The sequence below is a fragment of the Stylophora pistillata genome, chromosome 4 (genome assembly GCF_964205215.1).
Source record: "Stylophora pistillata chromosome 4, jaStyPist1.2, whole genome shotgun sequence".
NCBI lineage: Eukaryota > Metazoa > Cnidaria > Anthozoa > Scleractinia > Pocilloporidae > Stylophora > Stylophora pistillata.
The window spans coordinates 5,281,390-5,300,607 of record NC_142522.1 but is presented as its reverse complement, the minus strand read 5'-3'; the positions used below and the strand labels follow the sequence as shown (position 1 = coordinate 5,300,607).

The window sequence follows — 19,218 nt, the reverse complement described above, 5'->3', positions numbered from 1 at the left end:
TCTCTACAAGCACTTGATCAGCAGGGATTTGCTAAAGCAAAGGCATAGAAAAAACCAGGAAAGATTTATTACTCGACGTTTCGGGGTCATCGTGACTCCATTATCAAGAGACTAGTTTAAAAACATGCAAATAAGGAAAGGTACCAGAATAGCATAAATTAGACTGAACGGCTTAAACAAACACCTTGGCGCGGATGGAATCCGTTTGCACGTTCAGTGTTGGCTTACGCATGCGAATATACAACATTTCATTAACAAGGCAATCACATTGCTGAACACCATCGACTTACCAACCACAACATTGACTGGGACTCTGCGCAATGCCTAACCTACAGCACTGACTATTTTCAACGACTGACTCTGGAAAGCTGGTTTACTAACTTAGAACAGACTCCCCTAAACAGATGTCAACAACTACCCGCCCCATACAAACGACTCATTCACGACATAAACATCACAAACGACCGAAAAAGAACAACCTAGCTTTACCGACAGACCGAAACAGACCAATCACGAACGACTTACGTCACTTGAGTCTTACAGCCAATAACATCACGGCAAAACCAACCGATCATTTCACACGAACTGGAATAAGAACATTCTACTGACAACAATCACTCACTTGACTCTGATGATGACTTCCGCACAGGTTGTCGAAACGTCAGTCACTGCCACCGACAACAGTCCTTCTCAGGACTACACTCACCCGGACGATCAGACTACACCTTCACATGTTACCCCCGGGTTCAAACCATTTACTGCATTACGAAAGCGTATTGTCATCAAAAGTTCAAAGCTGTTTTTACAGCGCCTTTCCTGTTTGTGCTTGAATTTTATTTTTACTGCTGTCGATTATGTGATTCTGAGATTCTGTAAGTGCCTCATAATGGAAGGGATGCTGTGATCGAAGTAAAACAAAAATTTAAGACTAAAGCGAAAAAAACACATTTCTTTTCTCAAGTGAAAATAAAAAAATACATTCAGGTCGCCGACCCATGGAGGTGCAGTATGACATTCCGTGTCAAGCGTGACAAGATAATGGGCTTGTCTGATTGGTCAGTTTTGTTGCTGATTGGTCGGACCGTGTGGTTCAGACCGCCCGACGCTTTTGTAGCTCGCATGTTTTTCAGTCGTTCCGTTTTAACTGCTGTAAAATCTTCATTTTTAGGGCGAAAAACGGAGCTATTACTGCAGACAAAACTTTAACGAATAGGACGAGTTGTCGGAATCAACAGATCAAAGTTTGACGAGGTTTGTACCGCGTTTTATAGTTTTTTATTATCTTCGTCTCGAACCAATTGGTATTTCAAGCATTTATGAATGTGTATGGCGTGAATTGTAAAATCCAGAAGACCTCAGGAAATTCAAACTTTCTGTCGGAAGTCTTTTGAGGAATTATTCTTTAGAGTCATTTAAACATGTTGAACATTTTGTGAACGCATCTTGTTCAGTCTGAAAGCCAAAACTCGTAATTTTACATGAGTGATCGAAGAATATGTAATGTTATGATTGACAAACATAGCTGCGCGATTTGAACTTCTAATTTTGTCACATTCGGTAAAAGATTTGTAGATTGCTTATCAAGCAAAACCAACGCTACATGCATAAAAAACTGTTTCGTGGTCATAGCTTCTAATCGGAATTGGTATTGTATGATTCCGCTAAAACGATTTACTGTTCAAACGCCAGGTACTCGTCGTTTGATTTAACTTTAGTCGCTTGGCGTAAAATTATGTATTTGTGATTTTTACAGATTAAAACGCTCGCAAAAGTTATACTTCTGAGGGAAATGATTGTAATGCTTTTCGTTTGACAGGTAAGATCAGATGTTTGTCCATTTTATTTAGTTTTTTAGGTTGCCTTTTGAAACTTGTGCGTGGCCAAAATGGCTTAAAAAAGGGTTTTAAAAAGTAATTTTGATCGTGAATGCAAGCGAGAATTTCGTGATTGAGTTAAAAGCATTTTATATACAGCGCAGTAATTTGTGGCTATTCTCAGAATGGACTACTTTTTTAGAATTTGCCGACAATTGATGAAGTTGATAAGTGATCAAGTTATTTGAAATGTATATGAGCACGATCCTTCGCAGTAAAGCACTATTTGAGCAATAGTGAAAATCAGACCTGAAAAAAATTTCAGGCCTGTACGGGATTCGAACCACTGACCTCTGCGATACTAGTGCAGCGCTCTACCAATTGAGCTAACAAGCCAACTGGGAGCAGGCCATCAAATAATCAAATTATTTGAAATGTGTTGATATTTTGGGCATATGGTATTGCGTGGACTGGACTGGACTGGACTGGACTAGTAAAACGCGGACTAGTAAAGCGCGGACTAGTAAAACGCGGACTAGTAAAACGCGGACTAGTAAAACGCGGACTAGTAAAACGCGGACTAGTAAAGCGCGGACTAGTAAAACGCGGACTAGTAAAACGCGGACTAGTAAAACGCGGACTAGTAAAACGCGGACTAGTAAAACGCGGACTAGTAAAACGCGGACTAGTAAAACGTGGACTAGTAAAACGAGGACTAGTAAAACGCGGACTAGTAAAACGAGGACTAGTAAAACGACAACAACAAAAAAAACTATTTCATACGAAGGCGATCATAAGACTTAATGGCAAGCCAAATTAGTAAGTGACAATCCCTGTTTGACTTTTAAGCTGCAAATGGGTTTGACATGCGCCAGATACAAACAAATTTATAAGTCTAGGCTAAGAAAGAATTTTATTCAGCACCAGTTCAAAATTCTAAAATACACTTTCGTCGTAAATTTCACGGCAGAAACGCAGGAATTCGATGAATGAAAGTCGCATTAAATCTCCTTGTGTCTAGGTAGAAAGAGTCTCATTGACTTCAGCTTTTCGGTGGAAGAAACACCGATTTACACACGCCATTACAGAAAACAAACAAGCAGACTGACAACTCCCGGCCAAAACACATATTTGCATTCACTTACAATTTGACTTTCCGTGAAATTTTAAAACGGAACAGAGGTAAATCTTCGAAGATTAATCGTCGTTGGAAATAAAAAATACTTTCCGTAAGATCTCTAACTGTTTTTCTTTTTACGAGAAAATCGTCGCATGATAATTTAACTCGTGTGTGTTTGTCATACCAGTACTGCTGTTTCTTCAAAAGCGTATGCTTCTTTCTTCTTCAATTGACAGGTGTCACATCGTCACAGTTGCTTATCAATAAAATGTTTCGGCGAAAACATTCTCTTTAACTTGAATAACGCTTGTTTTCTTTATAACTCACTCGCCATCAAATTGTGAAGTTCAAGGAGGATTTTCCCGTAATTAAACTCGTAATTGTAGCCCTAAATCATTCGGGTTCTTTTAGCAATCATTGTTTTTATGCGTTAGAAAAAGATAAAAGTGTTATTCACCAGCATAGGTCGGTCCGTAATGGGAACTTCTGAACTGTTCGTATATTTCTGAACTGTTCAAAAATTGGTGTAGCATCCTGGATTCTTTCAGGCTCGGGTCGCATTATGACCGAATTGTTTACTCTAGGGATTAAACTCTATCAACACAAGCATTTTCTAATGCGACCCAATTTTTGCGGTTTCCTAAGAGTTTCAAAATTCTAAAACAAATCAAAGACGCCGGTGTGCCTGGGTGGGGCTGACCGATTTTGACAAATTTTTTTTAAAAGAAAGGACCCGCGTCCGTGGCGGACGAAGTTGTCATTTGTGCGTGCGTGTGAAAAAAGATAAAAACCAAAAAGAGCGGGAAACACATATTTGCATTCACTTACAATTTCACTTTCCGTGACATTTTAAAACGGAACAGAGGTAAATCTTCGAAGATTAATCGTCGTTGGAAATAATAAATACTTTTCGTAAGATCTCCGTTTTTCTCTTTACGAGAAAATCGTCGCATGATCAGTTAACACGTTGTCACACAAGTACTGCTGTTTCTTCAAAAGCGTATGCTTCAATTGACAGGTGTCACATCGTGACAGTTACTTTTCAAAAAAATGTTTGAAAATTTGTTCGGAAGCCTTTTAACTATCTTTACACTGACAAATAAAAATATTTCGGCGAAAGCTTTCTCTTTAATTTCAATGACGTTTGTTTTCTTTATAACTACCTCGCTATAAAATTGTTCAGTTCAAGGAGGATTTTCCCGTAAATAAACTCGTAATTGTAGCCCTAAAATCATTCGGGTTCTTCAAATTAAAGAGAAAACTTTGAACGAAAGATTTTTATTTGTAAAGGTAGTTAAAAGGCTTCCGAACAAATTTTCAAACATTTTTTGGAAAAGTAACTGTCACGATGTGACACCTGTCAATTAAAGCATACGCTTTTGAAGAAACAGCAGTACTTGTGTGACAAACACACACGAGTTAATTGATCATGCGACGATTTACTCGTAAAGAGGAAAACAGAGATCTTACGAAAAGTATTTTTTATTTCCAACGACGATTAATCTTCGAAGATTTACCTCTGTGCCGTTTTAAAATGTCACGGAAAGTGAAATTGTAAGTGAATGCAAATTGTGTTTTGGAGTCGTCAATCTGCTTGTTTGTTTTCTGTAACGGCGTGTGTAAATCGGTTATTCTTCCACCGAAAAGCTGAAGTCAATGAGACTCTTTCTACCTAGACACAAGGAGATTTAATGCGACTTTTATTCATCGAATTCCTGCGTTTCTGCCGTGAAATTTACGACGAAAGTGTATTTTAGAATTTTGAACTGGTGCTGAATAAAATACTTTCTTAGCCTAAACTTATAAATTTGTTTGTATCTGGCGCATGTCAAACCCATTTGCAGCTTAAAAGTCAAACAGGGATTGTCACTTACTAAATTGGCTTGCCATTAAGTCATATGATCGCCTTCGTATGAAATTGTTTTTTTTGTTGTTGTCGTTTTACTAGTCCGCGTTTTACTAGTCCGCGTTTTACTAGTCCTCGTTTTACTAGTCCTCGTTTTACTAGTCCGCGTTTTACTAGTCCGCGTTTTACTAGTCCGCGTTTTACTAGTCCGCGTTTTACTAGTCCGCGTTTTACTAGTCCGCGTTTTACTAGTCCGCGTTTTACTAGTCCGCGTTTTACTAGTCCGCGTTTTACTAGTCCGCGCTTTACTAGTCCGCGTTTTACTAGTCCAGTCCAGTCCAGTCCAGTCCAGTCCAGTCCAGTCCTCGGAATACCATATGCCGATATTTTGTTTAGATATAAACTGGGGATAATTTGATACATTCGTTGTGTTCACAGGGAACCAACTTCACGAGATTTTTAGGTCGTCTGGTTGGATAAACTTAAAGTAAAAGTCGTCCATTTTTTATTTTGGAATTTGCTACTCCCTGACAAAGTCCTTTTCTCTGAGACGGAAATCTGCATAACATGTTGTTTTCTAAACTTCAGAATCATTCGGGCAAGAACTTACTTAAGCAAACCATTTGATAAATGTAAATCCTTTTATAACTCCTCGTCCACGTCACAGGGCCTTATTGCTTGCTTCAAAACGTGTTTGGTATGTTCGAAATACTACTTCAATCGATTAATTAGAGGATTTGGTATTAGTAAGATGATATTTGCCGCTCTATTCTGGCGACGACCGCTCATTCGTTACATGAATTTTTTACGGTGCCCGTTTGGATTATTTTAAAGCCATTTTTGTCGACTGAAAATTTATCTTGCTAATTTCAGTTTAGCATATCTTGTCAAAGATAATCTATTTAAGTCACGAGGAGTTATCTCGACTTTTGTATATTTTTGACGGTTCTATATTTGCTAGTTACGCTGTAAAAACAATGAAAAAAAACGTAATGGGAATTTTGAGTTTTGCTGAAGCGTTTTAAAACATTGTGTGGTATTGTCCCTCCAGTTTGCCGCTCAGGTAAATCTTTTGTAACTTTTGTCCTCTGTTTTTGAACCACAGAGGTTGATTTGACTTTGTTACCCTTCATTTATTTGAACAGTTGGTGAAAAACCTGTTGACCAATGAAATCATTCTCTTTGTCTCTTCAAAAAAATAACCTTTGTTTTTTTTGTCCCTTAGCGCCTTTGTATTGTAACACTAAATTATATTTGGACCAAAACTTGAGCTTTAAGAAATAGCTCACTTAAAAAGTGCTTGCAACCTTTGGTTTGTCACAGATGTCATTGATTTCATAGTTTGTGATGCACTTGCCAAAAACAAAAACTTCTTTTAACAGTCTGTGAATTTTGGAGAAGGAAGATAAAAAGACTGATGGCTCTTGATTGTGAAATGGAGCATGGCTTGCACAAGTGTATTTGTGAAGTGACCGGCAACAAATTTGCATTTACTTCCATAAATATTTAAAACAACATGTTTTCTTACAGAGACTGACAAAACAGAATGAACAAAAAAAAAAGAAAAAAGATCACCAACTTTTTGCTTCATTTGCCACATGAAGCTTTGTATTGTGAACAAATAATCCAAATAGAAGAGTCTTCAAAATCTCGTGATCTTGAATTTTTTCTTTATTTGGCTAAAGATGTGTATTATGAGCAGATGATACCTACTGGTAACATGTGGCTGCATGGAAACAACAATATATCACATCTAGTACACAAAGATTGTCAATTTAAATATTTTGATTTCTTTCAGGTATGTTTATTTAGGAGTTTGAGTTTGTGTTGCATGTGATTTAATAAAATCCCATTTTTGTTAATGCTTTTACTTCTACAAGGAACTTATATTCACATGTAATTTCTTCCTTTAATCTAAATACATCGTCAAGCAGAATGCAGGGATGAAGAACCAAAAAACGTCACTTTGTTTGATTTGATACCTGATTCTCAGAGTTGGAATTGTCAGAAATATATGGAAGAACAGTTTAGAGAAGTGATATTGAAATCTTTGGAGTGAAGGGCTAACCCTTATTTTTGACACTTTGAAGGGACATTGAGTAAATTCATGGTTATCAATTATGAGTCTTGATATATTGATACAAATCTTCCGTATGTATATTTTCCTCCCCCCCCCAAAAAAAAATTAAATATCTGGTAAATTAGTGAAATTATTTAGTGTAGCACTGATATTTGACAGTGTACATCTAGATCTTTCCGATTTCAAACTTCCTTTAAGTAGCATTTTATGATTCGAGTGTGGTCCAAATTTCTTCCATTTCCATGGCGGTTGTTTCTCTATTCACACCCATAACGCACTTCCATGGAATTACGCTCAAATAGAATGCAGTCGAAAAGGTGGTGCACTAGCCAAGGTATCGCGGGAAGGCTTAAGATCTGCCTTATCTAACAAGTTGGAAGAAATGAAGCCAAAGCCGAACAACTTGCATATTGGTTTCTTGGCGCGAGACGACTGGGTTTGGATCGATGGAAACCCGTTGAACGCCTCCCTTTGGATGCGTGGATATCCGTCCGGTAACCATGGAGACCAGAGTTGTGCAGTTCTCTCAGCAATTTCGTCAAGAATCACGAATGAAGATTGCAAAACGTATAAGAATGCTTTGTGCTCCAAACGTGCTGGTATGTCCCATAGTCTATACGTCGTGTGAGATTATTTGGCATACAATAGCGAATTAGGTAGTTTTCATGTTGACTTTTCAACAAAAATTCTATCGTAAAATACAACAAAACTCATTTAAACAGATTTATGATACAACTGAATACTTTCAAAAAACTTCTCACTCTTCAAAAAGTAGTTTTTTTATGATTTACTGGTATCACCGAAGGAAAGCAGTAACTTCTCCATTGATTCTTTGATCCACCATTTTTTTCTCTCTCAGAAAATTCCTTATTGCGTCAAAATTTACTCCGAAGCTCGAGTGTTCTGATACCAAATGGCCCTTTTCTGGCTATTGACATATCCTTTTCCACATGTTTTAGGTCAAAAAAGGTAAGAGATAATGTGATACAAGAGATAGCACTTACATTATAAACATCGCTAATTCGTTCATCAAAGCAAGTGAAATTATATGAACCTTTGATTGATGGTGACTCAGACAATCGTCTGTCTGTCCTTGTGCTGGCTCTATGTTTGTTTGTTTATTTGTTTGAACACTTCACTGGTTTTTCGTTCCCCTCATTATTTATCCACTTCTCGTCGCTTTAGTTCGCGTTTGCTTCTCTGTTTAGAGTCATTTCATTGGTTTTCTCTGGCCCTCATTTTGAATAGGAGTCTAAACCTTAGTGGCAGGTGACCCTTGAAAAGCCCCTCTCCATTGAATCTGTTGAGATCACCGAAAACCTGGACTGCTGTCGACGAGATAATGGAATTCTTAGCATCGACGCATCCACTGATGAAACCAGTTTACATCCATCTTGTACCAAGTTTGTGTCCTATGGAAAGTCGTGGGGTTACAAAGTACGCTGTTCTCAACCAGCGCGTGGACGTTACGTGACATTCAAGTTGATTGGTAGCAATGTCACGCTAGTTCTTTGCCAGGTTGTGATTCGCACAATTGGTAAGTTTCACCAGTTGCAGTTAATTAAAAAAAAAGTTAAAGTAAAATGTGCACGTAACTATGGTTACGTGCACATTACGTACGTAATGTGAAAACTTTGATATGTGTCTGCGAAGCGTACTCTTCCAAACGAACCGCAAAAGAAAGGTCTCTGACGCAGGTTTGTTTTATAATTGCCTCATCGTTTGGTCACAAGATAATGGACTGAGATTTAAAATGTCCCACCTTGTTACTGTTAACATAGGTAATTTCAGAACAGTTATCCAGATGAATGTATACACATACTCATAATACTGACAAAGTAACGATTGCAAAGCTTCAAGGATAACTTGATAACTCTTTGTCATCCAAAACTTGTAACTTCTGGTACACATCATAAATTTCAAATGCCATTAATGTGTATAAGGGACGTTCATCTTCATTCATTTGTCTTCAATTCATTGTTGTTTTGTAGAGTTCACCAGCGAAATCCACGGAGTTTGGCGTGATGCATGGTATAACGTTAACTACGACACTACAAAAACATCAACTATGCGCGAAAATCCTGCTTTCCAGTATACGCCACAAAGCCAAATAATTCTTCGAGATTTCGATGCACCGGTAAATGTGGCAGAAAAGTACATTCAGCGTTTGACTGGTTACTTACAGGTACTTTTTTTCACTATAACTGTGAATACAGGTCATCAACTAACTCAACAAAATCGTCTCTAGAGTCAACAAGAGATTTTTCTATGTAGTTAATGACTGCCTCACCTCGCTTAAGCTTTCTTGAAAACACCATCTACCAAAATCGTAAAACAGAAAAATCTCAGGAAGGGTTTCATTATCTGAACGAATACAGTAGTCGAAATAGTACATTTGCTTTTTCAGAACTTCCATTCGTGCACTGGAAATGGTACAAAATCGCGTGAATGGGTGGAAAAAGAGAGAGACAGCAAAATAGCTTTTTTGAAAATAAATAACCGAAAATGCAATCTCGTGTAGCCTCAGGTTGTTCTTCGTCCTTCCTTTGTCAATTGAGAAACTGCATTTATCCTTCTACAGGCTCCTGAGAGTGGTAATTACACATTTTACGTGGCATGTGATGATTTATGTGAACTATGAATGCACGATGTTACTGAGAAAGGCATTGAAACTGTTGATAAGAAGTCAGAAAAGACTGTGTCGAAGCAACCAATCATCACTGTTGAAAGATGGACTGACCATCAACAATGGGACAAGTGAGACACGCAAAATAATAATTGATACGATTAGGGTCGCTTGAAACTTAGATGTGCATCGTAGTACCTTCAAAGATATTCGGGAAAAAAATTTTCGACCGATTCTTAGGCACCCAAATTCCGGATCTAAGTCAGAACTTATGTGCGATCTTATGCTGTGGTATTTATTACAACACTTTTTTTGAAAGTTCACACACCAAACCTTTCCAAATAGAAAGTAACTATCCAAGGACAGGGGGAAGTAGCCTTACTCGTGTTCGTTTCATATGCAGAGAAAACCGCCGCAGGCTTTTAGGTATACACTTCAAGGTTTCTGGGCGTTCTTCTTCTTAGATCCTATACGCTGTCTTGTTTTTTTAAGGTATAAAGCCCAGCAAACATCACAACCAATATTTTTGAACAAATGCCGCATTTACCAAATGGAGGTCTTTATGAGTGAAATAGTAGGCCCAGACCACGTATCTCTGGGCATGCGTAGACCAAATGGTGAATATGAACGGCCTATTCCAAGAAAAAGACTATTTTGGACTAAACCAGGTATGACGGACGGTTATGTTGTTGGATATAGCAGCTGTCATGGCCGCAAGCAAGAATCATTCAGAACTACACCGTGGTGATTATTAAAAGCTGCTTCTCCGTTCAATTCTGATAGGGACACGTAAACTAGAAGTGACACTTGAAAATCATGAATCATCCATGTTTGGTTTCGTTGGTGCGGCATTGCGCATTTCAGGTGAGTTACTCAGGTCTTGCATGTTAATAATGGGGATTTATGTACTTCTAAGTTACCCGGAATAATTAAGCGCTACTATCAAAAATCACATATCTCTCAATTCATCTTTCAGATTTTCTTTTTCAGTTTTAAAACCTGTGCCGGTATTATCATCGATATCAACATTAGCTAGTCAGTATTACAATAATCATCATTAACATCCAAAACTTTTGTTATTATTAGTATTACCATTGTAGGGAAAAAATATTTTATGTTTGTGTCCATGTTTCCGTTTCTCGGAAGAAATATCTTTAATACTATTACCCAAAAAAAGGCTTAATTGTAAAAAAGTGAACCCTGGTGGTTGATGAAAACGTCTATTAGAGTACCAAATAACATAGTACTCTAATAGACGTTAAACCAAGCATATAAAACATCACTACTTTCATTTTAAATAGGATTTTTCCAGTTCTGTTGTGATAGTTTGTATTGCCCAGACTGCCTGCTACAACTGAAGATCACAACGCTAGGACAAAACATAACAATTAACCCAGCAGTGAGCCTGTCATGTGTAAACACATCCTTCACGGCTGTTTTCGACGCAATCAAACAGCCGGGAAATTTTACAGTGAAGGTGAGTATGTAGGCTTTGAGTGTGAGATCAAGATGGCTCATCCTTGACCTCACACAGTCAGTGTATCTATACGAATAGATATGCTGACTGTGTGCTACCAGAGGAAGGCTCCTTGTACAGGCCATTTTATACAGCGCACTATTCACTTAACATTTCTGCATATCAATACAGATTTCCTCTTCGTTTGCAAGCAATCTGGAGAGTACTGTCCATCAGAGGGTGTTAGGTCATCTCCATCTTCAAGGTGAAGTCCTTTCTCGTGTAATTTTTAACCTGTCTTCTGATTTAAAATAAACTAATTTTGATAATTTCATTTATCTACTTACTAGCCGTGGTGTTAAAAGAGTGCTATTTCCAATCAGAATACTGCGGATGGACACAACCTGATGACATGCCGAAAAAGTGGAAATTAACCGATGCTAAACCCTTCGTTAACTATCCAGGTTAGTTGAAAGCAGAGAGCGAAATCTCAGAGCTATACATAGGTACTGATCATAATCACTTCGTTTGACAGGGGTGTTAATTTGGCAAAAATGCACAAATCTGAAGAATATTGAAGGGATAGGTCTTTTCCAGGGCTAGATGCTTCATTTGCCTGTCTTTCGTGCCCCATGAGTATGAGTGTTAGGCTCTGGCTGCTGTGCTATTTCAGCTGTCTTAAAAATCAGTTTTGTTTCTTTAACACTCTCCCGGAGAGACAATGAACATTTAAAGTTCCCAGGCACACTTTCTCGGGTCCCTCCAGTTTTGGCTCCCTGAAAACGCGATGCGTTACTGCAACTGTATAAGATTCCTTTTTACAATACAGGTAGCTTTGCCTTTGTTGATGGGCCTTACAAAGCACAATTGGACAGTCCTTTATTGCCATGGCAACCGTTCCATAAATCTGTGGGCTTATGTCTGCGTTTCAATTACCTCATACCCGCTAAGTCGAAGCCGACTCTCAAGGTTTACCTAAGGGACACAAGTGAAGAGAATCTGGTGTTAATATGGAATTTGACCGGAAACCACGGTGAAAAATGGTCAGCAGCTCAGGTTGCTTGGCCAGGAGCCGGAGGAACTCAGGTTAGAACTGAGAAATGGGGACTAAATGAACTCACGACTCATCATTCAATCGAAGCTTGATTTTTTTTTCTGGGGTTTATTCTTTAAGATCATTTTTAAAGGAGAAGGCGTTCTTGAAGACGAAATTAACGTTGCATTTGATGACGTCATTATAACTACTGAGAATTGTTTACTACGACCCTACTTTGCTCAGCCAGGTGATCCTGTTTTCATTAAAAGTAAAAGATAGCTTACAACTAAATTAATAACGTTGTTTTCATTGTGAATTCGTCAAGTACATTCTGTTATTTACCTTTGTTACCTGTGGTTATACAAGCCAATGAAGTAAATGGCATTCAATGCCAAGACGTTTGAAAGAAATAACAGCTAATTAAATATATGATTAGTCTGAGTGCATCTTTTTTGAATGAATAGCTATTGTTTCAAGCTAATGACCGCAGCTACACAATCTTAGACCTTACGAAAAGACATCCAGCTGAATGTTAACCACTAAAATGGCTGATGTATGTTGAAACTTTATACTAACTTCTGTGCCTATGTTCAGTTTCTCTCAGCAAACATTCCGCCGGCTTTCCCATCAAATCGAATTTGTTCCATAAGTGATTCTTAAATTTTCTGGTTGCGTTAGGTTTCAAATGTAGCGAAGATCGGTTTACCTGTAAGAACGGCGAATGTGTCAAGAAGAATTTGTTGTGTGATGGCGACTTTGCCTGCAAGGATCATTCAGATGAAGAGAATTGTGAGTGTCCTTCCAGTATGTTCGCCTGTAAAGGAGGAGGATGTCTCCTAGCAACGGCAGTGTGTGACGGTTACGAGGACTGTTCTAGCGGAGATGATGAAAGCAGCTGTCGTGAGTTAACTGTTAGGTGTATTTAGTCAAATGATCTTGAAGCAGATGATATCTTTATGGTCTATAAAATGCCGCCTTTTAAGGACCCAAGACTTATCTCCAATTAGTGAAACAGCAGTTGCCCAGACTATTACGCTCAAGCGGGCCAATTAAGCAGTTAGTCTCCAACGAAATAGCAATTTTCTAGATTATCGTCGTCCGGTAGTTACTAAAATGCGCCGATGATAATTTTTTTTGGCAGGAAATCCATGTCCCTCCAGCCATCAGTGCCTTGATGGATCGTGCATTCCCTGGTCAGACACTTGTAGTCAAACACCCTTCTGCAAGGATGGAACTAACACACCATCTATATGCGGTAAGCAAGATCAGAGTGTTAAGCAAGATCAGAGTGTGAATAAAGCTTAAAAAGAAGGGTAGCAGTTGGGTAACCGTGTCTGCTGGAAAAAGTGATGGTCTGCTTGTTGTTTGCTTGTTTTGGATAGAATGAAAAATCGTAGTCGGGTGGTCCTCCGCATGTTTTACAGGATTTCCTGTATATAGATTCTCCAGGGGTTTCCCTTATCAGAGGAGATTTATATGTAATTTCAGTTAGATTTCCTTATGAAGAGAGCCAGTCACTAGTGGTGATCCTCTTAATTGTGTAATTAACAAAAGTTTGCAAGTCAGACTTTTACGTAGATGTGGTTTTCACGTGGCATTTCATCTTTCTGGTTTCCAGGTTCTACCAGGTGTAATCTTAACGATTTGGCGTGTACCTCCAAAAATTCCACTGGACAAAAGAGATGCAGATCTTTCAGAGGTAGAACGACTTCAGTGTTTCTTCTATACTAACTTTGTTGTGGTTAATTGCAGACCTAATCAGCTATTCTAATCAGACGACTCTTTTTCTTACTAACTCGTAGAGGAATAACTAAAAACTACTGCTTTTTAAGCGAAGCAGATGGTCCAAACATGCACAAAGTGTTCTCTAAAGTGGAAATCAGTAAATTTATTTGTTTCTCAATGGTAAATTCAATTTATTCGCCAGAATCAAATTATCTTAAGAACTTGTTTATTTCATTTTGTCCATTCTTTTGAATCACATGGCATTTCTTTAGCTATGATAATTTTTCTATGATTGTGTTTTTTTGCCTGTTTGTTTTCTTTCCTGTTTTTAAGTAAATAAGTTTCTATTGGTCCTTTCAGGTAACTGTAACTTTCAAACGGGCCACTGTGGACTAAAGTCTGACAAGAATGCCACTTTCCAATGGACCGTGGGCACTGGTCAGACGCAAACAGAAAGAACTGGGCCGAGTTACGATCACACTTCGTTCAGCAAGGATGGTAAGGCAGCCTTTGCGCAGAAATCACTTCAGTGAGGAAAGAACCAACAATGGGCTAAGCGGAAATAAAGGCTCCAAATGAATTCAATTCTATCGAAAAAATTGATAACGGTTATGACTGAACAAAGCAGTTTTAAAGTAATCTAGGACTACAATGCTTTTGCTGATATCGTACTGGGATCGATCAGGAAAACTCGTGACATTCTATTAACCAATCAGATGCATGACTAAAACCACACACGATTTGGTTACCTGCGCTTAAGGCAGCATGCTTGTCTCACCTCGAGTTCTCATTAGAACTTAAGGGTATTTTCCTTCGCTTTAATTGGCTGTTAAAATCCCTTTGAGATTGCTTTTACGACAAGTAATCGGAGAGCGCTCTAAAACCCAGCCATTTCGCTCACTAGGGTCAGAATTCGGATCACGAAAAGGGCAAAAAAAACAATAGGCGCGCAATATCTTTTTTTGCAGGTTTTTATATCTATATTGAAGCTTCTCGAAGAAACTTTGGAGACGAGGCGAGATTGCTTAGCGACTGGATGAAACCTAATGAGACAGTCTGCGTTAAGTTCTGGTATCACATGCATGGGTCGGACATTGGTAATCTGAGTATTTACCTCAAAACTAACCAATCAGAAACCCTTGTTTGGATGGTTTCGGGAGATCAAGGAAACCGTTGGCGATATGGTCAGACGGCTTTGAATAGCACCCTTTGGTTTAAAGTAAGTATTCAATTTTCCGATAATTATGCAGCGAAGAGGCTTGAAACTATATAATATATTAACACGATTCAATCATATAAGAGGACGTTAAAATCATCTAAAAATGCATAATCCACAGTGCATTCTCCCGCAGGAGCTGCTGGCCGGACGAAAGTCTCGCTCTTTCATTGTAGATGTTTTCAATTTCAGCTCCTTTTTAAAATATTTTGTTTTATAAGGGCGTTTAAAAGAGTGCATTGCATTTTCATTTACTTAATCGCATATTTTCCAAAAGTACAAGGTTAAAATCTGAAGTATTTCGCAAAGTAATGAAAAATACGCATTTAAGCTTTGTAAAGGTCAATTTTTGTTGATATCAGGATTGCTATTTTCAGTTTGTACTGGAAGGAGCAGTTGGTACTGGAAGTAAAGGGGATATTGCAGTGGATGATTTTACGGTGGTGGACGGAGCATGTGAAAAAATCTTCAAACAAAGTAGGTATATTTAATTTTAAGGTGATTGAAAGCGATCTAAACAGAAATAAAGTCTTCAAGACAAGTTAACACGAATTACCACGATTTCTCGCTATTTTCCCGTCCGGCATCGTCAGTAATAGGAATATTAAGAAGCACAAATTGCGTCTATAACCTATTGCTTTTTATGCTTCGTCTCCAGCGAGTCCAGACTGCTATTTTGAAGAGAGTGGGTGCGATTGGTACGTTCATGCTGGAGGGGTTCTCAATACTCATTTCGCGGGAATGGGAAAGCGAGGTAAGCTGTTTGATCGTCAGTTGACAGTAACATAGTGATGCTTTATGACCGATAACGGTCGTTTGCTTTCCCTTTTCCCATAATTGCCGTAGAAAATACAGAAATCTTAAAATATGTCTTACAAACGATGTAATAACCTTCAGCAAGTTTCAAAATGGCACCGTCCAGGAACGCACTTTTTGGCATATTTGAAAACGATTTTTCCTAAGTTGGATATCCTTTGGAATCTTAAAATGCAGTCCCCACTATGATTTCACGTATACTTTTTAATGTCGGCGACAAAATCATATGGTATCCAGAGCAGATCACTCCTTAACACGACGAGTATTTTTTGTCAGTAGGATACGCCTCTCTACCAGTTGGAGCATCAGAACTGCCATGTTTTCTCTCGTCTCCCATCATCAACAGCATTGCTTATGAATGGAAGTGCCTTTGTTTCTGGCACAAGGTTTCGTTAACTGTGTTATTAAACAACACAAACACGAACAAAACTCAACATCATTTCCATGCAGAAGAGGCGACCAATATGTGGCGTTACGCACAGCTTCCAATACCAGTCAATTCAACTCAAATTCAGGTAGTTAATACTCTCCTTCGCAGCGTTTTGTTAAGTCTCGCCATGCAACGTGAAGCTCGTGAAGAAACGCGTTGTTTACCCTTCTAACAACAGGTGTAACGTGAGAGAGCGCGTTACAAGTCTAGACCACACAAAGGCTGCGAAGGAGAAAAACTCTTAACGTGGTTACGATTTAATGATGTCGTGGTGTCTTCTATGACGGTGTTCTTAGACGGTGTTCCTAGAACTAGAGTGGGTTAGACTTAAACATTCCTTTTTCCCATAACACCTATCTTCTCGTGGTTGTACATGCCTGAGCTTATCATGGTTGCCTTTTTATAACCTACCATAGATTCATTCTGTTGGTGTCTGCAAATTCACTCATGGACCATTTCTGGCCATTGCTAATGTTTCTTTCACCAAAGAACCCTGCAAACTGATTCCTTGGAGTGCTGTTAAAGGTAAGGGTTACGCTAGAGGTTACGTATTCATAGAAAACTGCACTTCGTGTACTGTCAAGTTCTTTTTTACGTTGCAGGCACTTGCTGTGCCCATTAACCTCACACTCCTACGACTAACTAATCAAAGTGACGCTATGGTAAACTCGTGGATATGCTGTGCAAAATTATGAATAAAATGAATGTAATTGTACTAAAAGCCAATGATCCTATTCTTCCAATTGAAGAAACATATTAAAGCCGTCAATTCCCTAATAAGAGCTAAATTTTCAAGAAATGAGCGTCATTCATTAAGGGGAATGAATATTTAGATTTTAGAGTTAGATGGCGAAAGGAGGAAGGGCATAATGTTTTGGGAACATTTGGCACGCCCAGAGCTACATTAAAATAGAGAAACTGAAACGATTTTCTTTTTTTCACCCCCATACTCGCCTCTAACCGTAGGTAAAACAGCTAAGGACGCGGAAAGTATAGGCTACGGTTTATCCTATCCTGTTCTATCTATTTTACCAATAGCTACATTACTTTTTAATCCCTAACAACCATTAGATTGTCAAAAGCCTCTTGGCATGGAGAATGGAACTATCTCCAAAAAACAAATCACTGCTTCATCACAATGGGATGCTCACCACGCCCCTTCTCAGGGCAGGTTACATTTTAAACAATCAGGCGTTAAACAGGGATCTTGGTCAGCCAGCGTAAACGACGATAACCAATGGCTTCAAGTGGCTCTGGGAATTCGGTACATGAAGGTCACGGCTGTAGCAACGCAAGGACGGAATGCATATCCTGAGTGGGTAACGAAGTACAAGCTGCAGTATAGCGGGGATGGAATAAGCTTCCAGTATTACAAGGAACCAAAAGATATTGAAGACAAGGTGAGTTGGACTTCACACATCAAAATCATATTACTGTTGTTTTTCTCATCCAAAATAAAAAAAAATAAATAAATAAATAAACATTTGGCTGAGGTTAGTATCCTTTGGTTTGATTATGTTTGGTGGGGTCGGCTCAGCTCGGGCTGAGTCGATTGGATTCGCGTCGTATCGGGTCAGGCTGCGTCGCATAAAATCGAGTCGGGGCGGTGCGAGATTGGGAGGGACAGGGTAGAGCAGGTCGACTCGGTTCAGCCTATCTTTTTTGGCCGAGTTTGATTTGATTAAGTTCGGTTCGGAACAGTTCAGGGCGGAGCGGGGCGAGGCTGGTCAGCTTGGCTCGGTTTCGTTGGGTGTTGTTGGATTCGGTTCAGTTCAGTTGAATTTTGCTATGTTCAGTTTTGTTCTGTTCGTCTCGTTTCGGTTAGGTTTGATCCTGTTCATTTGGTTCGACTCCGTTTTCATTTACATAAGTTCAGGAGGGTAATATGATTTTGAAGTGAGATAGACAGAATTTCCTTTGATCATTTCTACTACTATCTTTTCATGAAGGAATTTGATGGAAATACAAATATGGACACTGTTGTTTTTCATGAAGTTAAACCACCTATAATAGCACGTTTCATCCGCTTTCGACCAATAGCTTGGAAAGATCACATCTCCATGAGAGTGGAGCTGTATGGCTGTAAAGGTAATGTATCTGTTTCACGAATCCACACTGTCTGATATTACACCTTCCAGCGCCTAAAATAATCGTTTTTCTTTGTTTTTGGAAATATAGCGCATCAGAAAAACGCTCTCTTCTTCTTTATACCCTGATTCCCTTGCCTGTATATGAGTCTTTATGCGTTGACAACAAAATAATTTGGTGATAGTGGTACCAGAAGAAGTAATAGCAATAGTAGTAGCGGTAGCAGTAACAGTAGCAGTGGTAGTAGCAGTAGTAGTAGCATTGACAGTGGTTGTGGACTGGGAGTGGCACTAGTAGTAGCAGCAGCAATGGCAGTAGCAGTAACAGTAGCAATGACGGTGGCAGTGGCTTTGGCAGTGGCACTGCCGTGTAGCCTCTTTCTATTCTCCAGCAAAACCTTGAGGGAACCTTCTCTCTTTTAACAAGTAACTCCCAAAATGTTTCAAATGTATTTCTCAGTAGATCTGGTATAAAAAAATTGGCTTACCAGGTGGTTTGATTTTTTTTATCATTTTCCAAAGGGTCTACAGCCATTTCGCATTTTCCGCGGCTGCCATCTTGAATAGCGTGCAGTGAGCTTTAAGCTGATGACGTGTAATGGTTTCTTGGTACTCCTGATGATACTTTATTGCTGTCTCTTGTAGAAAAATTTTATTGAATATGTCGCAGATCTTCATCATCACTTGGAGCCACAGGCACCATGAAGTGTTCGATCGGCGGTCGTCATTTTCAGAATTTTTAATCTGGCGCTTCTCTATATTCTTTATCTTCTACCTCGCTTTCCTGTCTCTCTTCGCATGAAGAATGTTCCGGCTCTTACCAATGGGGAAGAACAGTGACACATTCTCTAAAATTTTCTTTAAACGACAGCAATTTAGCATCAACATGAGTGAAAGACTACACCTTGAGTGCATTGCGCACTATTTTAGATGGCGGCCGCGGGAAATTCAAAGTTGCTGTGATAC

General features: G+C 38.9%; 1 protein-coding gene across 4 annotated transcripts; it reads left to right on the top strand.

Moving 5' to 3' along the window:
* The first annotated feature begins 1,093 nt into the window (after positions 1-1,093).
* LOC148732112 (uncharacterized) lies at positions 1,094-18,487 on the top strand. Of its 4 annotated transcripts, XM_088756291.1 has the most exons (24): positions 1,094-1,251; positions 1,754-1,816; positions 7,163-7,459; positions 7,720-7,829; positions 8,109-8,397; positions 8,852-9,045; positions 9,442-9,617; positions 9,979-10,350; positions 10,788-10,963; positions 11,135-11,207; positions 11,293-11,406; positions 11,772-12,028; positions 12,117-12,225; positions 12,657-12,878; positions 13,120-13,233; positions 13,597-13,677; positions 14,064-14,201; positions 14,672-14,922; positions 15,297-15,396; positions 15,578-15,673; positions 16,015-16,250; positions 16,582-16,690; positions 17,237-17,565; positions 18,115-18,487. In XM_088756291.1, exons 8-24 carry the CDS (start codon positions 10,314-10,316, stop codon positions 18,286-18,288), a joined length of 2,616 nt encoding a protein of 871 aa, XP_088612417.1. In that variant the 5' UTR covers positions 1,094-1,251; positions 1,754-1,816; positions 7,163-7,459; positions 7,720-7,829; positions 8,109-8,397; positions 8,852-9,045; positions 9,442-9,617; positions 9,979-10,313; the 3' UTR covers positions 18,289-18,487. The 4 variants fall into 4 exon arrangements, with proteins under 4 accessions (XP_088612417.1, XP_088612415.1, XP_088612416.1 ...); XM_088756289.1 differs by lacking the exons at positions 1,094-1,251; positions 1,754-1,816 and having other exon boundaries at positions 4,774-7,459; XM_088756290.1 differs by lacking the exons at positions 1,094-1,251; positions 1,754-1,816 and having other exon boundaries at positions 4,774-7,459; positions 7,720-8,397.
* Positions 18,488-19,218: the final 731 nt, after the last annotated feature.